General features: G+C 48.8%; 1 protein-coding gene across 1 annotated transcript in view; it reads right to left on the bottom strand.

Moving 5' to 3' along the window:
* Positions 1-2,471: 2,471 nt before the first annotated feature.
* LOC139373395 (ephrin type-A receptor 7-like) overlaps positions 2,472-16,968 on the bottom strand; it is a 332,457-nt gene continuing 317,960 nt past the window's right edge. Inside the window, exons 12-17 of the mRNA XM_071113849.1 lie at positions 9,498-9,559; positions 8,263-8,466; positions 6,947-7,099; positions 4,180-4,370; positions 3,316-3,504; positions 2,472-3,172 (exon numbers count right to left, since the gene is read on the bottom strand). Coding sequence (XP_070969950.1) covers positions 3,058-3,172; positions 3,316-3,504; positions 4,180-4,370; positions 6,947-7,099; positions 8,263-8,466; positions 9,498-9,559 — 914 coding nt within the window. The 3' untranslated portion in view covers positions 2,472-3,057. The remainder of the gene's footprint in view (positions 3,173-3,315; positions 3,505-4,179; positions 4,371-6,946; positions 7,100-8,262; positions 8,467-9,497; positions 9,560-16,968) is intronic.

Genomic DNA, 16,968 nt, shown 5'->3' with positions numbered 1-16,968 from the left:
TCTTGGCTACCACCCATAAGGCCTTCTTTAAAAAAAAAAAAATGTTTTACTCTCACATGTAAACTCCACTGACGTGTCACTCTACGCTCTGCCCAAAGCTGTCATCCAACTAATCAAATTAGTTCTGCACTTAAAGTGGCGCCAGAGACAGAAGAGGAAGTGAGACATCCCACTCCCTCATTTTTTGTGGTTCATATACAGCAAATTAACTAAGCAGACCAGACCCAGCTGCTATCGCACTGGTGCCTATGGGAGAGCCACCCCTTAAACAGACCGGAACTGAGACAATTTTCTTTCAATGGTAAACGGCCTGAGTAAGACATCTTAATTTATCCACCATCTTTGGAGGAGCTTCCCCAGAAGAAGATTGAGGCCTGGGATTCACTCCTGACCACAATTCCAGGGCTCTTTCTCAATTAAGGCCTGGATTCAATCCGGAGAGTTCTAGCATGAGGTTGTGAACAGAACGTTTGCAGAGAAGAACAAAACAAAAAGGTGAACTGAAAGAGTTTAGTTTTCTGTGAGCTGATTGGCTGCATCATTTCACAAGGGGAATGAATCAGACTTGCATTGGAAGCAAGAACAGATAATCTAGCTCAAAGCCTGAAGCACCCCAAAAACACAGACAAACGCTTGCTCTTAAGGGAGATAGTTTTTTTTATAACACATTTCAATATTGCAACAGCCATCTGTCTTTCTAACAGGTAAAAATCATCCAAAAACTAAACAAAGAAAATATGTTTTAATATTCCAAACACACACGTTCATTGGCAACGGCCCTACATTTAAACCATAAAACCCCTACACAGTGAGCAGATATTTTCAACACATTGTTCTTCAAAGAAATTATAAAAATAGATTGCATTTTCAAATACATATTTACAGTATTAAACATTTTGTAATCGTCGAGTAGTAAACAGTGGGGGGGAGGGTGTGGGGGGGACAACAACTGAGTTAAGTTGCTAGCGAAAGGTCTATTTTGGTGTCTGCGTATACAGGGGTGGTGAGACTTTCTAGATATGTGCATGTGTGAGTCTATAGGGCTGCGTTTACACAGGCAGTCCATTCTGATCTTTCTCCACTTCTTGGTCTTTCGACCGATCAGATTAGCTCGTTCTACAATAAATGGGCAGAATATCAGAATTGTGCCTTTTGTAAACGCAGCCGAGAAGTATATTTTGGGTTTATATACAGTAATGTTAAGGCAAAACAGCTACAAAGAGAGAGTATGTAGGGAAGAGAGGAGGACATACACTGGTAGTCCTTTCATACCAGATACCTCACTATTACAATAACCCATCTACGAACCAAAACGGAACCAATAAAACATCTACTGTGTAGCTAGCTACATGAGTATGATAGAAATCAAATAATTCCCCAAAACGTGTTAACTACGATTAAATGTTACCGTTTTTGTAAAATACATAATACTGACAAATGGAAGGGCTTGTAGATGCAGTGGGGGGTTGTGGGTCTTCTGTCAGCTTGAGTTGCTGTCCCCCACCCCCCAAAATAAATAAATAAATAAATAAATAAATGAGATCACTCTTACGACATTCTGAAATACTGCAATACTGTTTCTATAATGCAACACATCGATACCGTACATCCAGCGACACTGGACTCAAAATGTATAAGTCCTATATCAACTACTGGTAATTTGTTAACAGTATCCAAATGATTCAATACCCCTGTCTATGAGAAGAAAACAGTCAACATTCTATAGTGTAAGTCCTCTTCATAATACCTTGTTCAGTACAGGACACCATTATTCAGTAACAGAATCCCTCGAACTGTAAAAAATATACAATATTTCATGATTTACACTGAAACCAGAGGACATGTGCTTTGCAGCATCCTTAAACACAAAATGTAATTCATTATTTATTCAATCAAGTATGTCTATTTTGACCCTCGTAACCTCTTCCCGTCAGGAGGTTGTGTGAGAGTCTGTAAACTGTAAACGCAGAAATAAAAATGAATACATATTATATATGCTGTATGTCAGCTTGAGACTTGACCTTTATTCTTAACAGTGCAATATACCCTTGTAGTGAAAATGCTTTTTAGATGGGAGAAATATATTAGCGAGACGCTACATGACACACCACTGACATCCCGGCTAAGGGACATTAGCCATTCCACACAGGGAGAGCAGAGACAGTTCATGGAAAAATGTTAGACAAAAAGATAAATTGTGTAACAGACGAAATAGGAATGAACAATCAAATACACGGAAATTCATTGTTTTGATTTACACAAATTCCTAGTTGTTTTTAAATCAGTCGTTTTTTCCTGAAGGTACGTTTTTTTCCAGCCTCATGATTGGTCGGGCCAAGACAAGACACAGCCTGGGTTCCGCCCACACCGTGGGAACCTGTCACTTGAACACACCCCTGGGATAGGAGGTTTTTAACCACTGAACTGAGACCAGATTTACAATGTCAACTCTGCTCGACAGACAGCCGTTGGTACCTTATCCCACTGTTCTGAGGCCAGTGGTAGTGGGCCAGCCCTGTTAGATGAACAGTACTTCTCAACCAGGGTGGCTTAACCTCAGTTTTGAGACCAGTGGTTCAGTAGAGTATCACTTGAGGGGACTGTTCTTCTCCATCAAGGACATGTTATTACCCCATGTTCTGAGACCAGTGGTAGAGTGCCAGACATTTTAGATGGACAGTACTTCTCCATCAGGGTAGTCTATTTAACTACTGATCCAGGGCCAGTTGTAAGAGAGGAGATCTAGTTGATTCAGGTCAGCGTGCAGACAGAAGTCATGTGACCTCCGACAGAGTACGCTGATCACATGACTGGAAGATGCCTCCTTCCCAAGGACTTAAGAGAGGGAGGAGGGGCAAGACGGGGGAGAGAGAAGGGGAAAGAGTGGGTGGGTGAAGTGTGGGCGATATCTCTGCCCACCTCACTATCCACTTGATTTCGTCCATCTGAATGAGCGTCGAGTCCTTCTATCCATCCGCTCGTCCGTCCGTCTGCACGTGTGTGTGTATGTGTGTGTGTGTGTGTGTGTGTGTGTGTGTGTGTGTGTGTGTGTGTGGGTCAGACCTGCACCCCTCTGCCGTGCATCTGGATGACCTGGGCTCTAAGGGTCTGGATGGCAGACAGGATCTGTTTCTGGTGCTCCAGAGAGGTGACGCCTAGACTCAACACGTCTCTGTGAAGGAGACCCACAGCACAAAGACATCCGTTAGACTATACCAACTCGCATTCAGGTGCGCAAGCGCAAAAAGCAAGGCTTACGGAAAACGCACACTTGTTCACGCATCAACGCACACGCGCTCATTCAGAGCCACTCACTGGACTGTCATACGGGCCACAGACTCCAGGTAGCAGTATCCTGCCGCGGTGAAGTTGTCCTTGTAGCGCCCCATGTCCACCGCATCCAACCACTCCCCTACCGAGTTAAACGAGGGGAACGACGGAAGAGTCCGCTCTGCCAGGGAGATGGAGGAGCCCAGAGGGAGGGTTCCTAGCTGAGGGAGGGTTCTACGGATAGAAAGGGAGAGAGAGAGAGTTGTTATCATAAGCGCTAGTATTTCTACTCTGGTATGAAAACTCAGTGTGACGTGGGGAACCTGCTTGGACGACATAAACCATTTCCATGTTTAGCCCACGTTGGCCAGCAGAGTCCTGTTACCTGTTAGCCTGTATGTTAACCCATGTCAGCCCTTGTTGGCCAGCAGAGTCCTGTTACCTGTTAGCCTGTATGTTAACCCATGTCAGCCCACGTTGGCCAGCAGAGTCCTGTTACCTGTTAGCCTGTATGTTAACCCATGTCAGCCCTTGTTGGCCAGCAGAGTCCTCTTACCTGTTAGCCTGTATGTTAACCCATGTCAGCCCACGTTGGCCAGCAGAGTCCTGTTACCTGTTAGCCTGTATGTTAACCCATGTCAGCCCTTGTTGGCCAGCAGAGTCCTGTTACCTGTTAGCCTGTATGTTAACCCATGTCAGCCCACGTTGGCCAGCAGAGTCCTGTTACCTGTTAGCCTGTATGTTAACCCATGTCAGCCCACGTTGGCCAGCAGAGTCCTGTTACCTGTTAGCCTGTATGTTAACCCATGTCAGCCCACGTTGGCCAGCAGAGTCCTGTTACCTGTTAGCCTGTATGTTAACCCATGTTTAGCCCGTGTTAAGCACGGTTTCCAGGGGCCTATGTCCTACCTGCGTGCCAGTGTGGAGGAGCCGATGCCGTCGGGGCTGCGGATGCTCTTGCTGAGAGCCGAGTGGATCTGGCTGAAGGTGGGTCTCTCGGTCCTCTCCTTCTGCCAACAGTCCAACATCAGCTGGTGGAGGTGGGGTGGACAGTTCATAGGGGCGGGCAGGCGGAAGCCATCCTCTATCGCTTTGATCACCTAGGACGAGGCGGAGAGAGAAGGCGTGTTAACCTACAGGAAGAAATGTTGATAGTGAACGAGGACTCCGGTGGCTTCAGGAGACCTCCGAAACAATATCCCTTTACGCAAGGTTCTCTCAATAAGCGAACCCATCAAACAGATCGGTCCCCCCTGTAAAGACTGCTCCAAAAACACTTCAAAAACATCATCTCTCAGTTTTAGAACACCGCGCTCCCAAGAAAAAGCTCGACCCGTCAATAAAACAAACAAAAAAGGTTGAAAATGTTCCTTTGAACCACATTCACCAAAAAACACCTGTCCTCTTCAGTTCCATCCTGACCTCAATTCAACCAAACATTGTTTCTCCATTGGCTAGCATCTTCCATTTCATCAGAGATGAAAAACAAAGGGCATGTTAGAGCAGGCTGTGGGGCTGGGTGAGTTAACGGTGATATTAACTATCCGTTTAGTGCATTAATATCTCAAGCGCTCAGCCAGCTTGGACTTTGACATTTCATTTGGAGAGTTCAGTGCCGTGAACATGGAGGTAGACAAAACGTCTGGATCGTGGTAAACCCTCACGGTTCCTATCCTAGCCGAGGGAGGGTTCATAGTCGGTCATTTCAACATGACACGGTCGTCTAGTTTGCCACTTTATTGTTCAGTGGAACGTTTTTGTAAGGAGTCATTTTAGACGGCATATTTGCACAAACAAGCGGTTGGCTTCAAAGTGAACTTTGTGAACTCTGACGAACCCTCTGTCTACTCTTAATAGTCATGATGCTGCCTTGGATCAAAGACACTTTGAAATCACATTGTCTCACTTTCCTCTTCAACAAAGTCTCACGCAACACTTCCTGCTGTGCTCGTTTGAAGTCTTGTTGTCTTCAAAAGTATATATATATTTTTTTAACTGTCTAGGAAAAGGACAGAGGGGAGGGAGGGAGCAGGGAACAAAAAAAACACCCTCATCGACTTCTCACACAAACAGGTGATGGCAGGGTGCTATCGATTGGACAATCTCCACACCCTCCTAAAATAGCTACACTTTCATTTCCTTAAAAGAGACTGTCGCTTTCTGCCGGGATTTTATGCTTCCTCTAAGAGCGGGGCGCTTGGTGGCACTTTGGGACGGCCACTAGAAAGGGACGTGGTGTCCTTAAGAGAAATAGGATTGGTCACAGAGCTGAAGTGGACTTATGCCAAAGAGTCTCTTAGAGAAGCACCTGTGGCTTTCCCTCTTTAATAAGATCTGAGATATCCCGAGTCAGAGTTCACACAGTTTTAGAGGAGAGAGACACAGAGACACAGAGACACAGACAGACAGACAGACAAAAAGGGAAGAAGAGAACGTATAAATAGAAAGGAGAAGAGAGAGATGAACAGGTAGGGAAGGTAATCACATAGGGAATGGGGTGAGGGAGGGGACAGAGAGATGACAGGTAGAGAAGGTAATCACATAGGGAATGGGGTGAGGGAGGGGACAGAGAGATGACAGGTAGAGAAGGTAATCACATAGGGAATGGGGTGAGGGAGGGGACAGAGAGATGACAGGTAGGGAAGGTAATCACATAGGGAATGGGGTGAGGGAGGGGACAGAGAGATGACAGGTAGAGAAGGTAATCACATAGGGAATGGGGTGAGGGAGGGGACAGAGAGATGACAGGTAGAGAAGGTAATCACATAGGGAATGGGGTGAGGGAGGGGACAGAGAGATGACAGGTAGATAAGGTAATCACATAGGGAATGGGGTGAGGGAGGGGACAGAGAGATGACAGGTAGAGAAGGTAATCACATAGGGAATGGGGTGAGGGAGGGGACAGAGAGGTGAACAGGTAGGGAAGGTAATCACATAGGGAATGGGGTGAGGGAGGGGACAGAGAGATGACAGGTAGAGAAGGTAATCACATAGGGAATGGGGTGAGGGAGGGGACAGAGAGGTGAACAGGTAGGGAAGGTAATCACATAGGGAATGGGGTGAGGGAGGGGACAGAGAGGCTGCACATGTGGAGAGCTTGAGACAGACGGGAGACAGAGAGTGAAGGAAGAGAGAGATGGGGGGGATGCGAGAGAGAGAGAGTGAAGGAAGAGAGAGATGGGGGGGATGCGAGAGAGAGAGAGTGAAGGAAGAGAGAGATGGGGGGATGCGAGAGAGAGAGAGAGTGTGTGAAGGAAGAGAGATGGGGGATGCAAGAGAGAGAGAGAGAGAGAGAGAGATGGGGGATGCGAGAGAGAGAGAGAGAGAGAGAGATGGGGGATGCGAGAGAGAGAGAGAGAGAGAGAGAGATGGGGGATGCGAGAGAGAGAGAGAGAGAGAGAGAGATGGGGGATGCGAGAGAGAGAGAGAGAGAGAGATGGGGGATGCGAGAGAGAGAGAGAGAGAGAGATGATGCGAGAGAGAGAGAGATGATGCGAGAGAGAGAGATGATGCGAGAGAGAGAGATGATGCGAGAGAGAGAGAGATGATGCGAGAGAGAGAGAGAGATGATGCGAGAGAGAGAGAGAGATGATGCGAGAGAGAGAGAGAGAGAGAGAGAGAGAGTGTGAAGGAAGAGAGAGATGGGGGATGCAAGAGAGAGTGTCACTCTACTCACGTCCTGGTTGCCCATGTCCCAGTAGGGTCTCTCCCCGTAGGACATGACCTCCCACATGACGATGCCAAAGCTCCAGACGTCAGACGCTGAGCTGTAGCGGTGGTACTGGATGGCCTCTGGGGCCGTCCACAACACCACACTCTTCCCCCCATGCTGAGAGAGACAGAGAGCGAGAGATGTTCAAATCCACACTTGACATCTTGTATGAACACGCTTCATGTTAGCCTGCCTCGTCACAGCACAGCATTGTGTTAGGGTCTACTTTTAAACATCCTACTGCACTCTGCATCCCATATACTGCCTCAAAAAAGAACACTAAACAGAACATCTAATCTAATCAACCACTGTTATCCCAGAGAGAGTGAAAACAGTGAGAGAGCGAGAAAGAGAAACCACAGGGAAACCCGGATTCGTTATAGAAACTATTGTAAGTCGGTCTGCACTGCACACATCAGTTTCAACACAGAGAGGAAATACAAAGAACAAATGCAATTAAACGCAAACTTCTCCCACCGGCTTCAATGCGCTTCTATAAAATACTGAAACTGTCATTTTAATGTAGGATTTTTATAGCATATTCTATAAGATAGGATTTTTATATTTAATAGGAGAAAATATCAGCTAGTTCTCTCAGCAGTGTGGTCTACTAAAATCACTGAAGCTGGAGACTCATATCTCCCTCACTAACTTTAAGCACCAGCTGTCAGAGCAGCTCACAGATCATTGCACCTGTACATAGCCACTCTGTAAATAGCCCATCCAACTACCTCATCCACATACTGTTTTTAAAAGAATATATACATTTTGCTCCTTTGCACCCCAGTATCTCTACTTGCACATTCATCTTCTGCACATCTATCATTCCAGTGTTTAATTGCTAAATTGTAATTAAATCACCACTATGGCCTATTTATTGCCTTACCTCCCTTATCTAACCTCATTTTCACACACTGTTGTTATACTTTTTTTTACTGTATGTTTGTTTATTCCATGTGTAACTCTGTGTTGTTGTTTGTGTCGAACTGCTTTGCTTTATTCTTGGCCAGGTCGCAGTTGCAAATGAGAACTTGTTCTCAACTAGCCTACCTGGTTAAATAAACGTGAAATAAATAAAAACATGGGTAAAGACTAAACAAGACAGTAAATCTAGTACCCATCACAGTGAGTAGTCTCACCAGTGTGGTGTAGATGGCCTCTATGGGTAAAGAGTAAAGACTATAGGTAGTAATATAATAGGACAAAAAAGTAATATACAGTAGTAGTTTATTTTTATTGTATAATTAGCTATTATATGTAATATCTGTGAGTAGTCTCACCATTGCGCTGTAGATGGCCTCCATCTTGTCCTCTTGGAGGGGTCTGAAGCCGGACACCTTGCATCCCAGGCTGGCGTTGACCAGTACCTTGTGGGCGGCCAGGCGGCGGTGGACGAAGCCCATCTCTGTCAGGTACTTCATCCCAGAGGCCACGCCCCCCAGCATGTCCATCAACTGGAGCACAGAGAGCTGGCCCTCGTGCTTCTGGAGAGGGGGAGGGAGGGAGTGGGTTAGGACCATAGAGATGCAATATAATTAGGGTTGTTTTCCCAAAGTTCCAATTATTTCCAGAAATTCTGGATGTCCTGTTTTTCCCCTCCTTATTCCGGGAATTTCTGGAAAACCTGGGAATTTTGGGAAAGTTCCCAGAATTTGGCAACCCTAAATATAACACTGATATATATATATATATATTTTTATATATTTTTTATTTATTTTTTACCCCTTTTCTCCCCAATTTCGTGGTATCCAAAGTAGCTACTATCTTGTCTCATTGCTACAACTCCCGTACGGGCTCGGGAGAGACGAAGACTGAATGTCATGCGTCCTCCGATACACAACCCAACCAGCCGTACTGCTTCTTAACACAGCGCGCATCCAACCCGGAAGCCAGCCGCACCAATGTGTCGGAGGCTACACCGCGCACCTGGCAACCTTGGTTAGCGCACACTGCGCCCGGCCCGCCACAGGAGTCGCTGGTGCGCGATGAGACAAGGAGATCCCTACCGACCAATCCCTCCCTAACCCGGACGACGCTAGGCCAATTGTGCGTCGCCCCACGGACCTCCCGGTCGCGGCCGGTTACGACAGAGCCTGGGCGCGAACCCAGGGACTCTGATGGCACAGCTGGCGCTGCAGTACAGCGCCCTTAACCACTGCGCCACCCGGGAGGCCCTTAACACTGATATATTTAATTGTGTGGTCAGGACATTGTATCTCCAATGGTGGGTTGGGACCAACAATATCAGGCCCATATGAAATTGTAACTTGGGACCTCTGGTGTGTCGAAATACATTTCAGTGCAATGGAGAACAAACTCAGTTATGAAGGATTGAATAACATGATGTGTTTTACTGTTAGTCATATGGCTTATAAACCCAATGATACACCATATGCCTAAGGGATTTATTTCATACCAACATCTTATGTAACGTTTGGAAACTAGACCAGGAGTCATGGTGAGGTAAACACTGTTTTCTAAGAGCACAAAAAAAGACATGCGCACACACACTTACCCTGAGGAAGGAGTCCAGGGACCCATTGGACATGCTCTCCAACACAATCATCATGGTGTTACCTGCACACACACACACACACACACACACACACACACACACACACACACACACACACACACACACACACACACACACACACACACACACACACACACACACACACACACACACACACACACACAATGAGGAAAAAAACCCTGCATAAATAAAGGTTAAAAAACTGTGATCTGGAGGAGCAGAATGACCTGTGTGCTGCTATCACAGTCACACCAACTTTAATAACCACACACACTTCTCACACTCGCTGAGCACAGGTGGCCAAGGTGTATCAAACTAGTAAAGAGAGAGAAGACAGAAACACGAGAGGGGGGAAGAGAGAGAGAGAGAAGACAGAAACACGAGGGGAAAGAAGACAGAAATACGAGAGTGGGAGAGAGAGAGAGAAGACAGAAACACGAGAGTGGGAAAGAAGACAGAAATACGAGAGTGGGAGAGAGAGCGAGAGAGAGAGAGAGAGAGAAGACAGAAACACGAGGGGGAAAGAAGACAGAAATACGAGGGGGAAAGAAGACAGAAATACGAGGGGGAAAGAAGACAGAAACACGAGAGAGAGAGAGAGAGAGAAGACAGAAACACGAGAGGGAAAGAAGACAGAAACACGAGAGTGGGAGAGAGAGAGAGAGAGAGAGAGAGAAGACAGAAACACGAGGGGGAAAGAAGACAGAAATACGAGGGGGAAAGAAGACAGAAACACGAGAGTGGGAGAGAGAGAGAGAAGACAGAAACACGAGGGGGAAAGAAGACAGAAACACGAGAGTGGGAGAGAGAGAGAGAGAGAAGACAAACACGAGGGGGAAAGAAGACAGAAATACGAGGGGGAAAGAAGACAGAAACACGAGAGTGGGAGAGAGAGAAGACAGAAACACGAGAGTGGGAAAGAAGACAGAAATACGAGGGGGAAAGAAGACAGAAACACGAGAGTGGGAGAGAGAGAGAGAGAAGACAAACGCGAGGGGGAAAGAAGACACAAACACAAGAGGGGGAAAGAGAGTGAGAGAGAAGACAGAAACACGAGAGGGGGAAAGAGAGAAGACAGAAACACGAGAGGGGGAAAGAGAGAGAAAGAGAAGACAAACACGAGAGGGGGAAAGAGAGAGAAAGAGAAGACAGAAACACGAGAGGGGGAAAGAGAAAGAGAGAGAGAGAGAGAAGACAGAAACACGAGAGGGGGAAAGAGAGAGAGAGAGAAGACAGAAACACGAGAGGGAAAGAGAGAGAAAGAGCGAGAGAAAGAGAGAGAAGACAAACACGAGAGGGGGAAAGAGAGAGAAAGAGAAGACAGAAACACGAGAGGGGGAAAGAGAAAGAGAGAGAGAGAAGACAGAAACACGAGAGGGGGAAAGAGAGAGAGAGAGAAGACAGAAACACGAGAGGGAAAGAGAGAGAAAGAGCGAGAGAAAGAGAGAGAAGACAAACACGAGAGGGAAAGAAGACAGAAACACGAGAGTGGGAGAGAGAGAGAGAGAGAGAGAGAGAGAAGACAGAAACACGAGGGGGAAAGAAGACAGAAATACGAGGGGGAAAGAAGACAGAAACACGAGAGTGGGAGAGAGAGAGAGAAGACAGAAACACGAGGGGGAAAGAAGACAGAAACACGAGAGTGGGAGAGAGAGAGAGAGAGAAGACAAACACGAGGGGGAAAGAAGACAGAAATACGAGAGTGAGAGAGAGAGAAGACAGAAACACGAGGGGGAAAGAAGACAGAAATACGAGGGGGAAAGAAGACAGAAACACGAGAGTGGGAGAGAGAGAAGACAGAAACACGAGAGTGGGAAAGAAGACAGAAATACGAGGGGGAAAGAAGACAGAAACACGAGAGTGGGAGAGAGAGAGAGAGAAGACAAACGCGAGGGGGAAAGAAGACACAAACACAAGAGGGGGAAAGAGAGTGAGAGAGAAGACAGAAACACGAGAGGGGGAAAGAGAGAAGACAGAAACACGAGAGGGGGAAAGAGAGAGAAAGAGAAGACAAACACGAGAGGGGGAAAGAGAGAGAAAGAGAAGACAGAAACACGAGAGGGGGAAAGAGAAAGAGAGAGAGAGAGAGAAGACAGAAACATGAGAGGGGGAAAGAGAGAGAGAGAGAAGACAGAAACACGAGAGGGAAAGAGAGAGAAAGAGCGAGAGAAAGAGAGAGAAGACAAACACGAGAGGGGGAAAGAGAGAGAAAGAGAAGACAGAAACACGAGAGGGGGAAAGAGAAAGAGAGAGAGAGAGAGAGAAGACAGAAACACGAGAGGGGGAAAGAGAGAGAGAGAGAAGACAGAAACACGAGAGGGAAAGAGAGAGAAAGAGCGAGAGAAAGAGAGAGAAGACAAACACGAGAGGGGGAAAGAGAGAGAAAGAGAAGACAGAAACACGAGAGGGGGAAAGAGAAAGAGAGAGAGAGAGAGAGAGAAGACAGAAACACGAGAGGGGGAAAGAGAGAGAGAGAGAAGACAGAAACACGAGAGGGAAAGAGAGAGAAAGAGCGAGAGAAAGAGAGAAGACAAACACGAGAGGGGGAAAGAGAGAGAAAGAGAAGACAAACACGAGAGGGGGAAAGAGAGAAAGAGCGAGAGAAGACAAACACAAGAGGGGGAAAGAGAGAGAGAGAACAGAAACACAAGAAAAAACACGAGCTTTTATTGAGTGGTGGAATAAGGAGGGTGAGATGGTGAGCGAGTAGTCAGGAGAAAGGGATAGAAGGGGAGCGAGTAGTCAGGAGAAAGTGAGAGAAGGGGAGCGAGTAGTCAGGAGAAAGGGAGAGAAGGGGAGCGAGTAGTCAGGAGAAAGGGAGAGAAGGGGAGCGAGTAGTCAGGAGAAAGTGAGAGAAGGGGAGCGAGTAGTCAGGAGAAAGGGAGTGAAGGGGAGCGAGTAGTCAGGAGAAAGGGAGAGAAGGGGAGCGAGTAGTCAGGAGAAAGGGAGCGAGTAGTCAGGAGAAAGTGATAGAAGGGGAGCGAGTGGTTAGGAGAAAGGGAGTGAAGGGGAGCGAGTAGTCAGGAGAAAGGGAGCGAGTAGTCAGGAGAAAGTGAGAGAAGGGGAGCGAGTGGTTAGGAGAAAGGGAGAGAAGGGGAGCGAGTGGTCAGGAGAAAGGGAGAGAAGGGGAGCGAGTAGTCAGGAGAAAGTGAGAGAAGGGGAGCGAGTAGTCAGGAGAAAGGGAGTGAAGGGGAGCGAGTAGTCAGGAGAAAGGGAGAGAAGGGGAGCGAGTAGTCAGGAGAAAGGGAGTGAAGGGGAGCGAGTAGTCAGGAGAAAGGGAGTGAAGGGGAGCGAGTAGTCAGGAGAAAGGGAGCGAGTAGTCAGGAGAAAGTGAGAGAAGGGGAGCGAGTAGTCAGGAGAAAGGGAGTGAAGGGGAGCGAGGAGTCAGGAGAAAGGGAGCGAGTAGTCAGGAGAAAGAAAGGGAGAGAAGGGGAGCGAGTAGTCAGGAGAAAGAAAGGGAGAGAAGGGGAGCGAGTAGTTAGGAGAAAGAAAGGGAGAGAAGGGGAGCAAGTAGTCAGGAGAAAGAAAGGGAGAGAAGGGGAGCGAGTAGTCAGGAGAAAGGGAGAGAAGGGGAGCGAGTAGTTAGGAGAAAGGGAGTGAAGGGGAGCGAGTGGTTAGGAGAAAGGGAGTGAAGGGGAGCGAGGAGTCAGGAGAAAGGGAGCGAGTAGTCAGGAGAAAGAAAGGGAGAGAAGGGGAGCGAGTAGTCAGGAGAAAGAAAGGGAGAGAAGGGGAGCGAGTAGTCAGGAGAAAGAAAGGGAGAGAAGGGGAGCAAGTAGTCAGGAGAAAGAAAGGGAGAGAAGGGGAGCGAGTAGTAAGGAGAAAGGGAGTGAAGGGGAGCGAGTGGTTAGGAGAAAGGGAGAAAAGGGGAGCGAGTAGTCAGGAGAAAGGGAGCGAGTAGTCAGGAGAAAGGGAGAGAAGGGGAGCGAGTGGTTAGGAGAAAGGGAGTGAAGGGGAGCGAGTAGTCAGGAGAAAGGGAGAGAAGGGGAGCGAGTAGTTAGGAGAAAGGGAGAGAAGGGGAGCGAGTGGTTAGGAGAAAGGGAGAGAAGGGGAGCGAGTAGTCAGGAGAAAGGGAGAGAAGGGGAGCGAGTAGTCAGGAGAAAGGGAGTGAAGGGGAGCGAGTAGTCAGGAGAAAGGGAGTGAAGGGGAGCGAGTAGTCAGGAGAAAGGGAGCGAGTAGTCAGGAGAAAGTGAGAGAAGGGGAGCGAGTAGTCAGGAGAAAGGGAGTGAAGGGGAGCGAGGAGTCAGGAGAAAGGGAGCGAGTAGTCAGGAGAAAGTGAGAGAAGGGGAGCGAGTAGTCAGGAGAAATGGAGAGAAGGGGAGCGAGTAGTCAGGAGAAAGTGAGAGAAGGGGAGCGAGTAGTCAGGAGAAAGTGAGAGAAGGGGAGCGAGTAGTCAGGAGAAAGGGAGTGAAGGGGAGCGAGGAGTCAGGAGAAAGGGAGCGAGTAGTCAGGAGAAAGAAAGGGAGAGAAGGGGAGCGAGTAGTCAGGAGAAAGAAAGGGAGAGAAGGGGAGCAAGTAGTCAGGAGAAAGAAAGGGAGAGAAGGGGAGCGAGTAGTCAGGAGAAAGGGAGAGAAGGGGAGCGAGTAGTTAGGAGAAAGGGAGTGAAGGGGAGCGAGTGGTTAGGAGAAAGGGAGTGAAGGGGAGCGAGTAGTCAGGAGAAAGAAAGGGAGAGAAGGGGAGCGAGTAGTCAGGAGAAAGAAAGGGAGAGAAGGGGAGCAAGTAGTCAGGAGAAAGAAAGGGAGAGAAGGGGAGCGAGTAGTTAGGAGAAAGGGAGTGAAGGGGAGCGAGTGGTTAGGAGAAAGGGAGAAAAGGGGAGCGAGTAGTCAGGAGAAAGGGAGCGAGTAGTCAGGAGAAAGGGAGAGAAGGGGAGCGAGTGGTTAGGAGAAAGGGAGTGAAGGGGAGCGAGTAGTCAGGAGAAAGGGAGAGAAGGGGAGCGAGTAGTTAGGAGAAAGGGAGAGAAGGGGAGCGAGTGGTTAGGAGAAAGGGAGAGAAGGGGAGCGAGTAGTCAGGAGAAAGGGAGAGAAGGGGAGCGAGTGGTCAGGAGAAAGGGAGAGAAGTGGAGCGAGTAGTCAGGAGAAAGGGAGAGAAGGGGAGCTAGTAGTCAGGAGAAAGGGAGTGAAGGGGAGCGAGTAGTTAGGAGAAAGGGAGAGAAGGGGAGCGAGTAGTCAGGAGAAAGGGAGCGAGTAGTCAGGAGAAAGGGAGCGAGTAGTCAGGAGAAAGGGAGAGAAGGGGTGCGAGTAGTCAGGAGAAAGGGAGAGAAGGGGAGCGAGTAGTCAGGAGAAAGGGAGCGAGTAGTCAGGAGAAAGGGAGCGAGTAGTCAGGAGAAAGGGAGAGAAGGGGAGCGAGTAGTCAGGAGAAAGGGAGAGAAGGGGAGCGAGTAGTTAGGAGAAAGGGAGAGAAGGGGAGCGAGTAGTCAGGAGAAAGGGAGCGAGTAGTCAGGAGAAAGGGAGCGAGTAGTCAGGAGAAAGGGAGAGAAGGGGTGCGAGTAGTCAGGAGAAAGGGAGAGAAGGGGAGCGAGTAGTCAGGAGAAAGGGAGAGAAGGGGAGCGAGTGGTCAGGAGAAAGGGAGAGAAGGGGAGCGAGTGGTCAGGAGAAAGGGAGAGAAGGGGAGCGAGTGGTCAGGAGAAAGGGAGAGAAGGGGAGCGAGTAGTTAGGAGAAAGGGAGTGAAGGGGAGCGAGTAGTCAGGAGAAAGGGAGTGAAGGGGAGCGAGTAGTCAGGAGAAAGGGAGCGAGTAGTCAGGAGAAAGTGAGAGAAGGGGAGCGAGGAGTCAGGAGAAAGGGAGCGAGTAGTCAGGAGAAAGTGAGAGAAGGGGAGCGAGTAGTCAGGAGAAAGTGAGAGAAGGGGAGCGAGTAGTCAGGAGAAAGGGAGTGAAGGGGAGCGAGGAGTCAGGAGAAAGGGAGCGAGTAGTCAGGAGAAAGTGAGAGAAGGGGAGCGAGTAGTCAGGAGAAAGTGAGAGAAGGGGAGCGAGTAGTCAGGAGAAAGTGAGAGAAGGGGAGCGAGTAGTCAGGAGAAAGGGAGTGAAGGGGAGGGAGGAGTCAGGAGAAAGGGAGCGAGTAGTCAGGAGAAAGAAAGGGAGAGAAGGGGAGCGAGTAGTCAGGAGAAAGAAAGGGAGAGAAGGGGAGCAAGTAGTCAGGAGAAAGAAAGGGAGAGAAGGGGAGCGAGTAGTCAGGAGAAAGGGAGAGAAGGGGAGCGAGTAGTTAGGAGAAAGGGAGTGAAGGGGAGCGAGTGGTTAGGAGAAAGGGAGTGAAGGGGAGCGAGTAGTCAGGAGAAAGGGAGAGAAGGGGAGCGAGTAGTTAGGAGAAAGGGAGAGAAGGGGAGCGAGTGGTTAGGAGAAAGGGAGAGAAGGGGAGCGAGTAGTCAGGAGAAAGGGAGAGAAGGGGAGCTAGTAGTCAGGAGAAAGGGAGTGAAGGGGAGCGAGTAGTTAGGAGAAAGGGAGAGAAGGGGAGCGAGTAGTCAGGAGAAAGGGAGCGAGTAGTCAGAAGAAAGGGAGCGAGTAGTCAGGAGAAAGGGAGAGAAGGGGTGCGAGTAGTCAGGAGAAAGGGAGAGAAGGGGAGCGAGTAGTCAGGAGAAAGGGAGCGAGTAGTCAGGAGAAAGGGAGCGAGTAGTCAGGAGAAAGGGAGAGAAGGGGAGCGAGTAGTCAGGAGAAAGGGAGCGAGTAGTCAGGAGAAAGGGAGCGAGTAGTCAGGAGAAAGGGAGAGAAGGGGAGCGAGTAGTCAGGAGAAAGGGAGCGAGTAGTCAGGAGAAAGGGAGCGAGTAGTCAGGAGAAAGGGAGAGAAGGGGTGCGAGTAGTCAGGAGAAAGGGAGAGAAGGGGAGCGAGTAGTCAGGAGAAAGGGAGAGAAGGGGAGCGAGTAGTCAGGAGAAAGTGAGAGAAGGGGAGCGAGTAGTCAGGAGAAAGTGAGAGAAGGGGAGCGAGTAGTCAGGAGAAAGGGAGTGAAGGGGAGGGAGGAGTCAGGAGAAAGGGAGCGAGTAGTCAGGAGAAAGAAAGGGAGAGAAGGGGAGCGAGTAGTCAGGAGAAAGAAAGGGAGAGAAGGGGAGCGAGTAGTCAGGAGAAAGAAAGGGAGAGAAGGGGAGCAAGTAGTCAGGAGAAAGAAAGGGAGAGAAGGGGAGCGAGTAGTCAGGAGAAAGGGAGAGAAGGGGAGCGAGTAGTTAGGAGAAAGGGAGTGAAGGGGAGCGAGTGGTTAGGAGAAAGGGAGTGAAGGGGAGCGAGTAGTCAGGAGAAAGGGAGAGAAGGGGAGCGAGTAGTTAGGAGAAAGGGAGAGAAGGGGAGCGAGTGGTTAGGAGAAAGGGAGAGAAGGGGAGCGAGTAGTCAGGAGAAAGGGAGAGAAGGGGAGCTAGTAGTCAGGAGAAAGGGAGTGAAGGGGAGCGAGTAGTTAGGAGAAAGGGAGAGAAGGGGAGCGAGTAGTCAGGAGAAAGGGAGCGAGTAGTCAGAAGAAAGGGAGCGAGTAGTCAGGA

The sequence above is a fragment of the Oncorhynchus clarkii genome, chromosome 18 (assembly GCF_045791955.1).
Source record: "Oncorhynchus clarkii lewisi isolate Uvic-CL-2024 chromosome 18, UVic_Ocla_1.0, whole genome shotgun sequence".
Taxonomy (NCBI): domain Eukaryota; kingdom Metazoa; phylum Chordata; class Actinopteri; order Salmoniformes; family Salmonidae; genus Oncorhynchus; species Oncorhynchus clarkii.
Note: the sequence above shows the minus strand (reverse complement) of the source record. Positions and strands in the feature narration are given on the sequence as shown.